The sequence below is a fragment of the Chenopodium quinoa genome, unplaced genomic scaffold (assembly GCF_001683475.1).
Source record: "Chenopodium quinoa cultivar QQ74 unplaced genomic scaffold, ASM168347v1, whole genome shotgun sequence".
Lineage (NCBI taxonomy): Eukaryota > Viridiplantae > Streptophyta > Magnoliopsida > Caryophyllales > Amaranthaceae > Chenopodium > Chenopodium quinoa.
Window position 1 is genome coordinate 1,967,266 of NW_018742726.1, and position 13,312 is coordinate 1,980,577.

At 33.7% G+C, this 13,312-nt stretch overlaps 1 protein-coding gene across 1 annotated transcript; it reads right to left on the bottom strand.

Moving 5' to 3' along the window:
• Positions 1 to 113: 113 nt before the first annotated feature.
• Positions 114 to 12,095, bottom strand: LOC110723265 (fatty alcohol:caffeoyl-CoA acyltransferase-like). The gene is made up of 2 exons (XM_021902609.1): positions 11,299 to 12,095; positions 114 to 1,319 (listed from the first exon to the last, which is right to left on the bottom strand). Exons 1-2 carry the CDS (start codon positions 11,761 to 11,763, stop codon positions 384 to 386), a joined length of 1,401 nt encoding a protein of 466 aa, XP_021758301.1. The 5' UTR covers positions 11,764 to 12,095; the 3' UTR covers positions 114 to 383.
• Between the last annotated feature and the right edge of the window lie 1,217 nt (positions 12,096 to 13,312).

Consider the following 13,312-nt stretch of genomic DNA (forward strand, 5'->3'; position numbering starts at 1 on the left):
GACCAAACAATATGGGGTGTCCAACTAAGATGGAAAGTAAGAAAGACTAAAAGAGTACTTACCAAAACTCCAAAGATTCTCGTCGGCAACACAATCCACCTTAGGATTTCATATGAAAAAAAGTTATGGCAAATAATTTGTGCAACTTAAACTTTTCAGATGGTTTGATTTGTTCAAGAAAATGCTTTCAAGTACAAAACTCTACAACTAAGTTGAGGATAATTTTATTACTTGCCATTCCACTCTTTAAGTTATAGGGAGCAAAAGGGTAACCAAGGTGCTTCCACATACAATGCAACCTTAGCTTATATTACTCACTTAGTCACTTTATCAAATAATTACATGTTAGAAGAGGAAAAGGGTGGTGCAATATAGATACAATCTTAATATGTTAACCTATCTCCATTGTCATGATAGCCATTCAACTCGATATTTTGGTCACATTCCAAAAATTGAGTCATGTAAAACTCGAACTTTTCAGCAGTTTTTGGAGGCAACGATACGAGAACTCTCACAGATTCGGGATCTTTAGCTACGGGTAGAAATAAACAATAAATATCACTAGCTATGGGACCCATATGTGATGGTTTTCCTGACCCGAAATCCAAATCTTCTAAACTCAACTTAGACCATTGAGAAATCACCAATGTTACTGATAGGTCAGTTCTTACCTTTTTATCTTCCAACATATCTATCATAGATCTTATACAATCGTCATTTAAGCACAACTTAGCTTGTTGGACCAACTTCACCCCATGACATAAGTTATTGGTGACCAAATCCTTTACCGTTGTCTCAGCACATCCAAGCACAAATCCATTCCCATAATACCCTTGTGGCAACTCTGGCTTTACCCTTTTTCTAATGTTAACTGAGAAAAGAAGTTTAACATTAAGCAAATGTGACAAGTTTAACGATTTAACCCACGCTTGCCACGTGTGAGATGCAAGGGCTTCAAATGTGGTACATTTTTGTGATGGAGTAATTTTACTTTTTAATTTAAGAATTTGGGAGGGGCTAAATGTTATGGATGTGGCAACAAGGGGTTGAGACTGTAAATATTTGTTGAGGGCAAAATGGCCATTTTCTCCCATCTTAGGGGTAAAGTTGGTAAACACTGGATGAGAAAAGGTAACTTTTGATGGGGTCCTAGGTTTTAACACGTGTCGATCGTGGAATGGCTGGATTGGTGGATCAGAATTGGGATTGGAAGTGATGTGGGCCCAAGCATTGAGAAATTGTGATGTGCCAATGCCATCACATAGGCAATGATTGATGGCTGTGCAGAGGATCATTCCACCACACCTGAGATTAGTTACCTGCATTAGAGAGAACAAGGTACGTGTGTATGTTATCTTTGATGCACAAAACTAGTTATTGACCTGAGCAAATTCCGAGTCATTGCATATAATATAAGAGACACAAATATATATAGTCATATAGACAAATTAAAGTTGAAAGTTTCAAACACTATATGATTTGTTGAGTGATTAAGATAAGACGACTACATGAAATGATGAGACAAGATATCACTTCTTTGTCTTGAATTTCAGACATACTATAGTTTATAGAACACTTAAAATTTTTCCTTAAATTAATTTATTTTTTAGACATCAACTTCACTTTTACATTATTTATATACTTATATAAAGTTTAATAATTATTATAAATTTATATTTAGAATCTGATATTACCTAAATATATGTAAATTAGTCTGAGTATAATTTAAAATACCAACTTATGTAAACTAATCATTACTTATTTTATTGAGGATAGAGAAAACACAAATTCACCAACCAACAACTAGTGAAAAGAACAATAGAGGAGCTAGTGACACTAAATCCAAATGAGCAAATTTTGCACATGAAATGTAGGGTCATACATGGCTTTATTGTTATTTTCTTGAATAATTCCAAAGCAATAAAATAAAAAATAAAATTGAAAGAGATATAGTGATATTCATACATTATTATTTTTTAGGATATGATATTTAAATCAAAAAGGATTTCGCAAAGGGTAAGAAAGGGGCAAAAGAAACAGAAAGCCACGCCATAAATTGCGAGCTCATCCCATCTTTCAAATGATCTTTTTAGTTTTCCAATCAAAAAGTTAATCATTGTTCCCGTTCACATCACTTTGCTAATAATAAATTAAATGGATTATATAGTACTCTTAACTACTTGCTAATGGAATAAATATATATTTTATTAAATTCTAATCATAAGATTATTCAAAATTTTGTTCTTTGCCAATGAAGGATTTAACTTGTCTATAGTGATGATTGACATACATATGTGCTACGTCTTATGTCATAAATTTTTTTTTAAAAAGAAAGAAAGATGAAGGATACACATGCTAGATTAAATAGATAGTGATCCATATAAATGTTGCTTTACATGTATGTATAATTTGTTATGAATTACTTTGTATTAATAGTCATGTATATGTTTTAATTTGTTAAGGAGGTTTTTTTTTTTTTTTTTTTTTTTTTTTTTTTTTTTTTTTTTTGTATGTGTGATAAAATAGTACTAGTTTGTGATTGATGTCTTCAAAATATTCTTACCAATAAGTTCAGATCAAGTAGTGGGGATAGTGTGGTGACGATTCACCTGTTTCATTTCAATAGCTTGTGTGTGTTTTCACTATCTTATTAAGATAGCCTAATTGCCAATGTAAGCATCATTCAATTTGCAAATTGACATACTATTATATAGTTAGGAACTCTTAATTTATTCTTAAGTAGTTAGATTAGACTCATTTTACAGTCAAACTAATCAGTAGATAAGTTGCGTATACCCCTTAAATCCTATAAGCCTCACAAAATGAACATCGTCGCACATGCATACAAGTGAAGACAGAGATTAAGGATTCGACAAGGAAATGTGACCTAGATTGATTTGAGGATAACTTAGGGCAAGTTTCATTTCCAAACACCTGTTACTAATCTTCTAAGCAATAAAGATGCTCGTGTCTAATTAAAAATGGAGCAACTTTTTGGTGCAGCATGCCACACTATGCGGCAGGGGTTATTCGAGTTTTTTTGTCAGGGGTTACCCGAGTTTTTTGTTAGGGATTACCCGAGTTATTCAGTTAGAGGTTATTCGAGTTACTCGGTCAGGGGTTACTTGAGGCGTTCGGACAGGGGTTAGTCGAGGGGTTCGCTCGGTCAAGGGTTACTCGAGGGGTTACTCGGTCAGGAATTACTCGAGTTACTCGAGTTGGTTAGGGGTTACTCGGTCATGGGTTACTCGGGTTACTCGGTTAGGGGTTACTCGAGTTACTCGGTCAGGGGTTGTTTAAGGAGTTCGGTCAGGGTTACTCGAGTAATTCGGTTAGGGGTTACTTAAGGAGTTCGGTCAGAGGTTATTCGGTCAGTCAGGGATTACCCGGTCAGGGGTTACTCGAGGAGTTCGATCATGGATTACTCGAGGGTTACTTGGTTAGGGGTTACTCGGTCAGGAGTAACTCAAGTAACCCCTGACCGAGTAACTTGAGTAACCCCGGCAACTCGAGTAACCCCTGACCGAGTAACCCCTGACTGAGAAACTTGAGTAACCTCGGCAACTCGAGTAACCCCTGACCGAGAAACTCGAGTAACCTCGGCAACTCGAGTAACCCCTGACCGAAAAACTCGAGTAACCCATGACCGAGAAACTCGAGTAACCTCGGCAACTCGAGTAACCCCTGACCGAAAAACTCGAGTAACCCATGACCGAGAAACTCGAGTAACCTCGGTAACTCGAGAAACTCGGGTAACCCCGGCAACACGAGTAACCCCTGACCGAGAAACTCGAGTAACCCCAGCAACTCGAGTAACCCCTGACCGAGAAACTCGAGTAACCCCTGACCGGAAAACTCGAGTAACCCCGACAACTCAAGTAACCCCTGACCGAGTGATAACACATTTATATACTCATTTTTATATGTTTTATATGGGTGTTTCTATCATATTTTCTCTATATATTTAATCATTTAGAGCTATTTTTCTTTATATATTGATATTGCTCTCCTCGTGCTTTCTTTCTTTGTTTTGTAGGATTTATGCCTAGAAGAGCACATTTGCAAGCTAAGTTGAGTTAGGAGCATCTAGAAGATTATGAGTTTGACATCATGTGATCATATTCCAAGCTTGAAGTTGCATTTGCATGAGCATAGTGTGGAAATTGCTTAGCCTTGGCCTGGTCATGGCTTGTTGCATTAAGCCTTGGGTTGGTCGTGGCTCCTCTGTTTGTGCTCAAGAAAAATACACCAATGCAGTAAACACCACGGGTAGGCCGTGGCTCGGCTTCAATGGCCACGGGCAGGTCGTGGCTAGCTTCAATATAATGCAGCATTTTGGATAAGTTTTTGCCGACTTTGAAGACTCCTAATTTCACTTTACTTCCTTAATGCTAATGCTTATATATAGCCTATCTTTAGGGGTTAATAAAGGGGGTTCTGCCGCAAGCAACCATCCACTTGATTAGAAATTTTTAGAGTTTGTTATCCTACTTTAATCTTTTAATTATGTTTGAGTAGTATTTTATTCTAGGGTTAGGTTGAACCCTAGCCATGGTTGATACTTGATTTTTTATATTCTCAATTAATTTTTTTTTTATTGTTCATGCTTAATTGATTGTGCATATGCCAATACTAGATTAGAGATAATTGGTATTGTTATTATTCCATTGTCTTGACCGCAACGGAAGTTGGATTTTGACGGATTTGAATAGATTAATTAAGGGTATGAAATTCTCCACGGAAGTAGGTAGAATGGATTGTTAGGAAGTTAGAGTGCCTGACTTAATGTCTTTAATTTGCATGATTCCACAGAAGTAGGTTTGATTGTTAATTAAGGAAGTCATTGACAACTCGGGAGAGATCTTTGGTATTTTATAGGGTGTGCCTTTCCTTGTGAACATATAATTGATTGATTGGGGTAAGAATTTGTCTTGTATTGATTATGCTAGTGGTGATACTTAATTCTAGATGTTTTTATTATTTGATTTTCTTTTGTTAGTAATAGTATAATAATTCCAACCCTATATCTATTTGACTCAACCATTATTATTCATAGTAACCCAATATTGATAATACCTTCTCTGTGGGATCGACCTTGACTTACCCTACTACATATTAGGAGGATTAGTTAGGCTTTTATTATTTTTGTGGGTGTGCGACCGCCTATCAAATTTTGGCACCGTTGCCGGGGAAGGTGACGGATTGATTTGGTTTGCTTAGAATTAATTAGTTTGAGTTTGTAATTATTTTTATTTCTTTTTGTTTATTTGTCCCTTGTTCATATTGTCATTTGATCATGGATTGAAATCAACACAATGGTGAGTATTCTTATAATTATCATCAAGATAATAATGGTTATATTGCTTGGGATTATCATATATCCGATTTTGATGCCTCTTATCAAAATTCCCAAATTTTTTGCAAGTTCTATGATTTTTCCCATGATAGTCGATCTTATGAGAGTTATTATGACCCCTCTCCTCAATATGATTCTCGAAACCACTCACAAGAACCCAAATCCTCTCTTGAACTTGCTATTGAAATTTTTTACAGGTTTGTGATAGATCTTCTAAGAGTTTTGAAGAATTGGAGAACTCATATCATAAGTCTTATGAGTATCAATGTGATTACCCGTGTTCTCAATTTGATTTTCAATTTTCTTGTCAGCCCCAACCATCTAAATCTAGATTAGAGCTTCTTTTTGAAGAAAGTTCTAAAATATGCAAGGACATAATTGAATCATCTGAGTCAAGATTGAAGCTTATTTTTGCAAATTTCATTGAGCATGTTAACTTTAGTTTGGTGCAACCAACTGACCAATCAATAAATTTACAAGCCCAATTGAATTCTATTCAACAATCTCTTGATTGTCAATTAATGTATGATGATGATGATGGCTTAAGGTATGATGAGAATGAAATCCATGTAGAGGAGAGTAGTGATGTAAATTGTGAGAATTTGAAGGAAGCTAAGCATAACATTTGTGAATTTGATGTTAAGGAGCCGAATTTTGAGGATTATAAGGTTGAGAGATTAGAGATTAGTGAGTCTTTATCCAAGACATTTGTTGAGCCTCATATTCCCTTCTCTAGGAAGCTTGGCCTTTTTCCTTGTTCTCCCCCTTTACATCTCCCATCTTTCGCCCTTTCAACTCCATCAATCCATGATAATTTTGGGAATAAGGATTCTCATTTGGATTTAATTAATGTACATATTTCTTTTGTTTTTCCAAGTGAGTCTAATAAGGTTGTAAGTAATTTTTCTTTTTCTTTTGAGTCTTGTTTTTCTTTTTGTATTTTTAGCATGGTCTTTAGTATTTTGTGTATTCCGTCTTTAATGTTTTCCTATCTAATATTTTGTGAGATGCATACAGATGCATTTGACAAGCTTCTAAGGGCTTTGATGAGTTATTTCAAGAGGCGACCCAAGTTTACTAACATTTTTTTCTTTTAGTTTTTTTTTTTTTTTTTTTTTTTTTTTTTTTTTTTTTTTTTTAAAAAAAAAAAATTAAAACTAACTTTTAGCTTTTATGCAAGTGATGATCTAAGAAGAGCACCTCCTATGGTTCATTGCGATTAATTTCTAGGCGCTTGATCTTATTTCAAGAGGTTCACTTGCGGGTTTTCACCCACCACACCATTGGTATACTATTTCCTCTCTCTATATTTTCAAGTTTGTGAGAAATAATCTCTTTCTGCCATTTGTTTTGTTTTAACTTGATTAGTGTGAATGAAGAATTTGTTTATACCATGTAGTATTAGACGTCGTCCTTGTCCTATTTGAATTTCCAAGTCAACTTGTGAATTGAGTAATGATTTTAAATAAAAAATTTTGTCATAAGTTGATTGCCATTGGATTGATTGATTATGTAAGATGGGATAAATCCTTTATTGGTGATGCTGGTTTGTCGTAAGATGGATTCGCTTTCCCTTTGTGTGATGAGGCCTTAGTGGAGGGCCACGAACCTCGTAAGACTCCCTATCACTTTTCCTCCTTCTTGATTGCCTAAATTAGGACTTGCATTTTAGCTTCCTGAGATCGATGACTAAATTACATTGGAGGACATGATAGAGGCATTCTTCTTATTGTTTAGAGCTTTCATATTACATCATTAGGATTTTTCTTTTTATTTTCACATCTACCTCTTACTAGCCATGTTGAGCTTACATTATTTTCTTTACTACCTTACGTTACAAGCATGGGGTTTTACCGTGAGTTCAAGTATTGAAAAGTGGACGTTATTTTCAAGATTATTTTATAATGATGTGCTATTCAAGTGAAAGTTGAAAAAGAAGAAAAAAAATAAAAAGGTGATGAAAAATAGTGAGAAGAAAAGAAGTTCAAAATAAAAAAAATGAAAAAAAAAATATTGAAACAAATGAGAAAGATTGAGTGGAAGGGTGGAAGATGAAAAATAAGATTTATTGATGTTTAGAAATATGTTATTTGAATTTCTAGTTGGAACTTTTGTAATTGTTATATCTCACGGTCGGAGGTGTTTTGTGTTATTTCCTCCACTAGTTTATTTTCTTATCACCACATTCCCAAATAACATTTTCCCACCTTATCACCCTAGCCCACCCTTTAAAAGTCCTTTTGATCTTCATCATGTGGTTTGGTCCAAAAATGGTGGAGGGCAAGATTTTGTGCAAGTCCTGACGAGGGTCATCAAATCATGAGCTAATATGGTTGAGCATCCCTAAGGAAGATTCAAGCTTGGGGGAAGGAAGCGGTAAGATTGGTTGGCCATCAAAGGTGCTATTAAACTAATATTTCATCCATGCTTGTTGGCTTGTGATACTAAAGTTTATGAACAAAATGTTTTTTTTTTAATTTAATTTTAATGCTTCTCACTTGGATGAACTTATTGATTTTGGGAATTCATCACTTGTTTTGACGTGTTTTGCTTGAGGACAAGCAAAGATTTAGTGTGGGGGAGTAGTCAACAAATAACTAAACGTATTTTAGCTGTTTTAGGTTAGTTTAGTCGTTAGTTTTTTTTAATTTGTTTTTTTTTATTTTTTTTATTTAGGCTTTGTGGGTATGCCTTCTGAAAACCTTCACGAGACCATACTCATCCACTGGGGCAGCCTAGGGGTTTAAAGGGCTTGTTGCATATGCTAAGTGCAATCGTGATTCCTACGACAATGAGTATTAGGATTTACTGCATTCTAGGTTAGTTTTATTTTCTTTCCTCGAGGACGAGCAAAGGTTAAGTGTGGGGGAATTTGATAACACATTTATATACTCATTTTTATATGTTATATATGGGTATATCTATCATATTTTCTATGTATATTTAATCTTTTAGAGCTATTTTTCTTTATATCGATATTGCTCTCCTCGTGCTTAATTTCTTTGTCTTGTAGGATTTATACCTAGAAGAGCGCATTTGCAAGCTAAGTTGAGTTAGGAGCATCTAGAAGATTATGAGTTTGACATCATATGATCACATTCCAAGCCTGAAGTTGCATTTGCATGAGCATAGTGTGGAAATTGCTTAGCATTGGCCTGGTCGTGGCTTGTTGCATTAAGCCTTGGGTTGGTCGTGGCTCCTCTGTTTGTGCTCAATAAAAATACACCAATGCAGTAGACACCACGGGTAGGCCGTGGCTCAACTTCAATGGCCACGGGTAGGTCGTGGCTAGCTTCAATGCAGCGTTTTGGATAAGTTTTTGCCGACTTTGAAGACTCCTAATTCCACTTTACTTCCTTAATGCTAATGCTTATATATAGCTTATCTTTAGGGGTTAATAAAGGGGGTTCTGCCGCAAGCAACCATCCACTTGATTAGAAATTTTTAGAGTTTGTTATCCTCCTTTAATCTTTTAATTATGTTTGAGTAGTATTTTATTCTAGGGTTAGGTTGAACCCTAGCCATGGTTGATACTTGAATTTTTAAATTCTCAATTAATTTTTTTTTATTGTTCATGCTTAATTGATTGTGCTTATGCCAATACTAGATTAGGGATAATTGGTATTGTTATTATTCCATTGTCTTGACCGCAACGGAAGTTGGGTTTTGACGGATTTGAATAGATTAATTAAGGGTATGAAATTCTCCACGGAAGTAGGTAGAATGGACTGTTAGGAAGTTAGAGTGACGAGCTTAATGTCTTTAATTTGCATGATTCCACGGAAGTAGGTTTGATTGTTAATTAAGGAAGCCATTGCCAACTCGGGAGAGATCTTTGGTATTTTATAGGGTGTGCCTTTCCTTGTGAACATATAATTGATTGATTGAGGTAAGAATTTGTCTTGTATTGATTATGCTAGTGGTGATACTTAATTCTAGATGTTTTTATTATTTGATTTTCTTTTGTTATAAATAGTATAATAATTCCAACCCTATATTTATTTGACTCAACTATTATTATTCATAGCAACCCAATATTGATAATACCTTCTCTGTGGGATCGACTCTGACTTACCCTACTACATATTAGGAGGATTAGTTAGGATTTTATTATTTTTGTGGGTGTGCGACCGCCTATCACCGAGAAACTCGAGTAACCCACTGCCGCATGGTACAACAGGCCAAAATTGAATTATTTATAGAATATAAGTTGCCAAAATATTTTGCTTAATGTGAATATTATTATATGAGATTTTGAATGAAAACAACAATGTTTTGGATTATAATTTAACTCAAAAAATGGAATAATGCATGGGAAGAAAGCCCCAAACCATATTGAAATGTACTTTAGTATGTGACTTTATGATAAAGATTTTGTGTACTTTTATGTTTCTGGCAAGAATATAAGCATGTGATATTTTGGACATTTGAGAGTAACAAGGTGAGAGAATGGACATCCAACATATGAAGTTAACGAAATAGAGGAATCAATAATCATGTCAAAATAAAAGGTTGCTTTCAATAACGTATTATATGAAACTTAAGTCTAAGTAATATAAGCCTAGGTATCATTGGAGCATGTTTTTTTGTGTATGTTCTTTGGTAAGTTTTTGGAGGAACGATACCTCCAAATTCATAAAAAAACCTACCAATCTTTTTTGACGTTGTCATCATTCAACATGAATTGAAAGCACATAAAAGCTCATCATTGTTTGGAATTTTGTTTATTGTGTAAAATATGTTAGATAGGAATAGTATGATTTGCTAGTTGTATAAGCGAAAAAAATAAAAATATTGGCATTATTCGTAATAATATATAGTAGAATCAGTACATTATGAGAAAAGTATTTGTATTTAGACAAACTATTAGCCATTGTCTGTAACTAAGAATTTGAAGTAATAATTCAAAATTAATGATTGAGGAATTACGGAGTAGATTATACACTCTACTACTAATACATACTAATATCCTTTTGCTCAATTTAATTCAAGTAATTGTAACAAAACTTTAAATTAACCAAATCTAGCTCAAATCCACTCCCATAGAAAAAGAGAAAAGGAACTAATTCCCTAGAATAGTTGAATTTAGTAACCTTAGAATATATGTTAATTAGAATATAGCTAATAACTACTTTACACTTGAAAGCTTTTGCATTATTATTTAGATATTAGTGTGAAAGTTATCCGGAATCTTTGTTACATAGTATTAATAATGTACACTTTTAAACTATACGAAGTACTTATTTTAGTTTCCACAAAAAAAAAAAAGAAAGAGAGTACTTATTCTATTTATTTCACATTAGAGTATGTAATATATATAGTTATACTCTTATTTTACAAAAATTCTTATATTACCACCCCATATATTTTACTTAAGAATGAAATCGTTTAGTCTATCTAGTTTAAATGAGTTATAACTCCTTTTGCTTGTTATAGAATATTAGAAATATTAACATTCCCGTCAAAAAAAAAAAAAAAAAAACTTTATTCAAAAAATATTTAACATTATAGAAATGATACTCCATATTATTTAACTTTAATTACAAGTAATAGTGGAGTTACGTTGCATCAATTTTTCTCAGTTCTTTAACATTCCCTTTTTTCCTTTTTTATTTTATTTTTTGCTCTATCAAAAATTGAAAATTAAAATTGTTGGCTTATAATTTCTTCTCATTACTAAATTACTATGTTGGAGATCAATTGTTGAATCACCCCAATGGAGTGTGGAGTAGTGTATAGAAGATCTACATGACTAATAAGCTCTCGAGTACAATAGTATACGTACACTAACAAACGTGGTTAACTAACTTAGGGTTATTTTAACTTATTTAATTTGAATAGCTCCGATTATCTTAAGTATACCCGAAAACACCTAAGAATTCGTAATTAAAGAAAAAGGAGAAACGAGTCGATCAAGATCATGATAGGGGAGAGATGCAAACCTGAACAACAAGAGGAGGAACATCCAAGAAGCAAAGAGCATCAACTTTGTAAAGAAGTTTCCTCCAAGACTTATTAGGCTTACCACAAAACTCCAAAAACTCAACAACAGATAAATCTAAATAAGCCTCAGCAAACAAAGCACCTTCACCATTACAATCAACTTCAAGCTTTTGGTAATCACTACTTTCATGAGTAGTAGAACTAGCACTAGCTCTCAACCTCCCAGCTAGAGGGTAATACTCGGTAAGAATCCTCGAAAGCGAAAGCTTCAAGCTTTCAACACAAACACCTTTCTCGTACAAGTAAAGGTATTTAATGGAGAATCGAAGGAACTTTTGATCGTCGAGATTTGAGAGATAAAGAGAATGGGTTGGTGTAGAACGATGTGGAGTGATTAATGAGGGACTGTTAGGGTGGTACTCACAATCTGGGATTTCTGCGGATTTTTTAGTGTCCGCTGTCATGCTTATTGTTTTTTCAAAAGTTTTTAGAGAGAGAAAGTAGAGAGAGAAAGCGAGGGGATTGAAGGTTGGAGAAGAGATGGAAGGAAGGAAGGAAGGAAGGAAGGAGGGAATTTGTAGAGGAGGGAAAGAAAGAAATCTACGGTTAGATATGCATGTTATGTTATGTTCATATTATAGCTAGTGATATTGTCATGTACGATGAGATTCCACTACGTGACACTTGATAAGTAGGCGGGGATAGAGACTAGAGAGCACCTTGGGGAGGGGTAGGGAATTGAACTTAATAATAATGCTCGGAAACTATTGAATACTGAGGTAGCATCGTGTATGGAATGGGTACTTGAACTGATAGTATATATTGGTTCGAATTTTGAGTACTTGCTTGGACTTTTGTATCGGATATATTATATGATGTCCACTTTTGAAAAAGCACTAAACTACATCAATATTATTAATAAGATTATCACGTAATTTCAACTAAATTAACTACACAATCCTATTATTTGCTTAAACCTTAAACTCCTATACTAAATTGCTTACTTAATTAAATGATGTGTACAAATTAAATTTATGTGGAGGACTGGAGAACAATATGATTTGCGGGGTTCTGCCATTGGACGTAATGCCTCTTGTTAGATCTTAGCTTAGAGCATATTACAATTGTCGTTAAGGATGCTATTATATAATGAAAAATATTCATGTTGAGATGGTGCGTGAATTAGTGGTATCAACACCCTAATAATACAAAATTATATATATATATATTTTTAAAAAGAGAGTCACGAGAAATTGATGTTGGCAAGATTTGATCGATCACACAAAAAATATAAGTACATATAAATAATAAGGAAAGAAAGATTCTCATTTGCACCAAAAAAAAAAAAAAAAAAAAAAAAGAAAGAAGATGGGAAGTTGGTATATCCACGTTGAGTAAATTTTTTGGGTGCAAAATGGAACAACTTAGGAACTCAAAATGAACATTTCTTGAATTAAATCATTCTATTACTGAAAAAAAATAATGATTTTGTGTGTGTGTTTGGGGTACACTAATTAATTAACTTGGCTTCAAAAAAAATTGATTAACTTTGCTGTGTATGTCTAGGGTGTACACTAACTTTATTATACAATATATTAAGGCACCTAATTAACTAGTTTGGAGTGATTTTAACCTGTTTTGTTTATCTTTGTGCATTAGAAATTAATCTTTAATGGGTAACTTTTTAAAGAGCAATAATATTGTTATCTACTCTTATATTGAGAGAAACTTCATTTGTAATAAAATATACTATTAGATGACTTTTATTTTATTAGGTACATTAAAGTGACTTTTAATCATTTTTTAAATAATACTGTAATTTTATGTCCGTCTTACAATATTTATTATACGTATAAGAGTTTATGAGTTTGTGGAGTTAAATGAAAACTGCTTAAACTAACATAGGAATGTGATGTGAAAGAGTAGTTATGGTGGTCCAAATTGAAATGGGGTGGTCTTCTAATTCTTGATTTTGATGATGATAATCACTTTAAGTACATGTTTTGATAATTA

Coding starts and splice junctions, on each gene's coding strand:
- LOC110723265 (XM_021902609.1), bottom strand. CDS start 11,763: ATGACAGCGGACACTAAAAAATCCGCAGAAATCCCAGATTGTGAGTAC. Junction 1,320..11,298: donor TTCCTCCTCTTGTTGTTCAG/GTTTGCATCTCT, acceptor TCTCTAATGCAG/GTAACTAATCTCAGGTGTGG.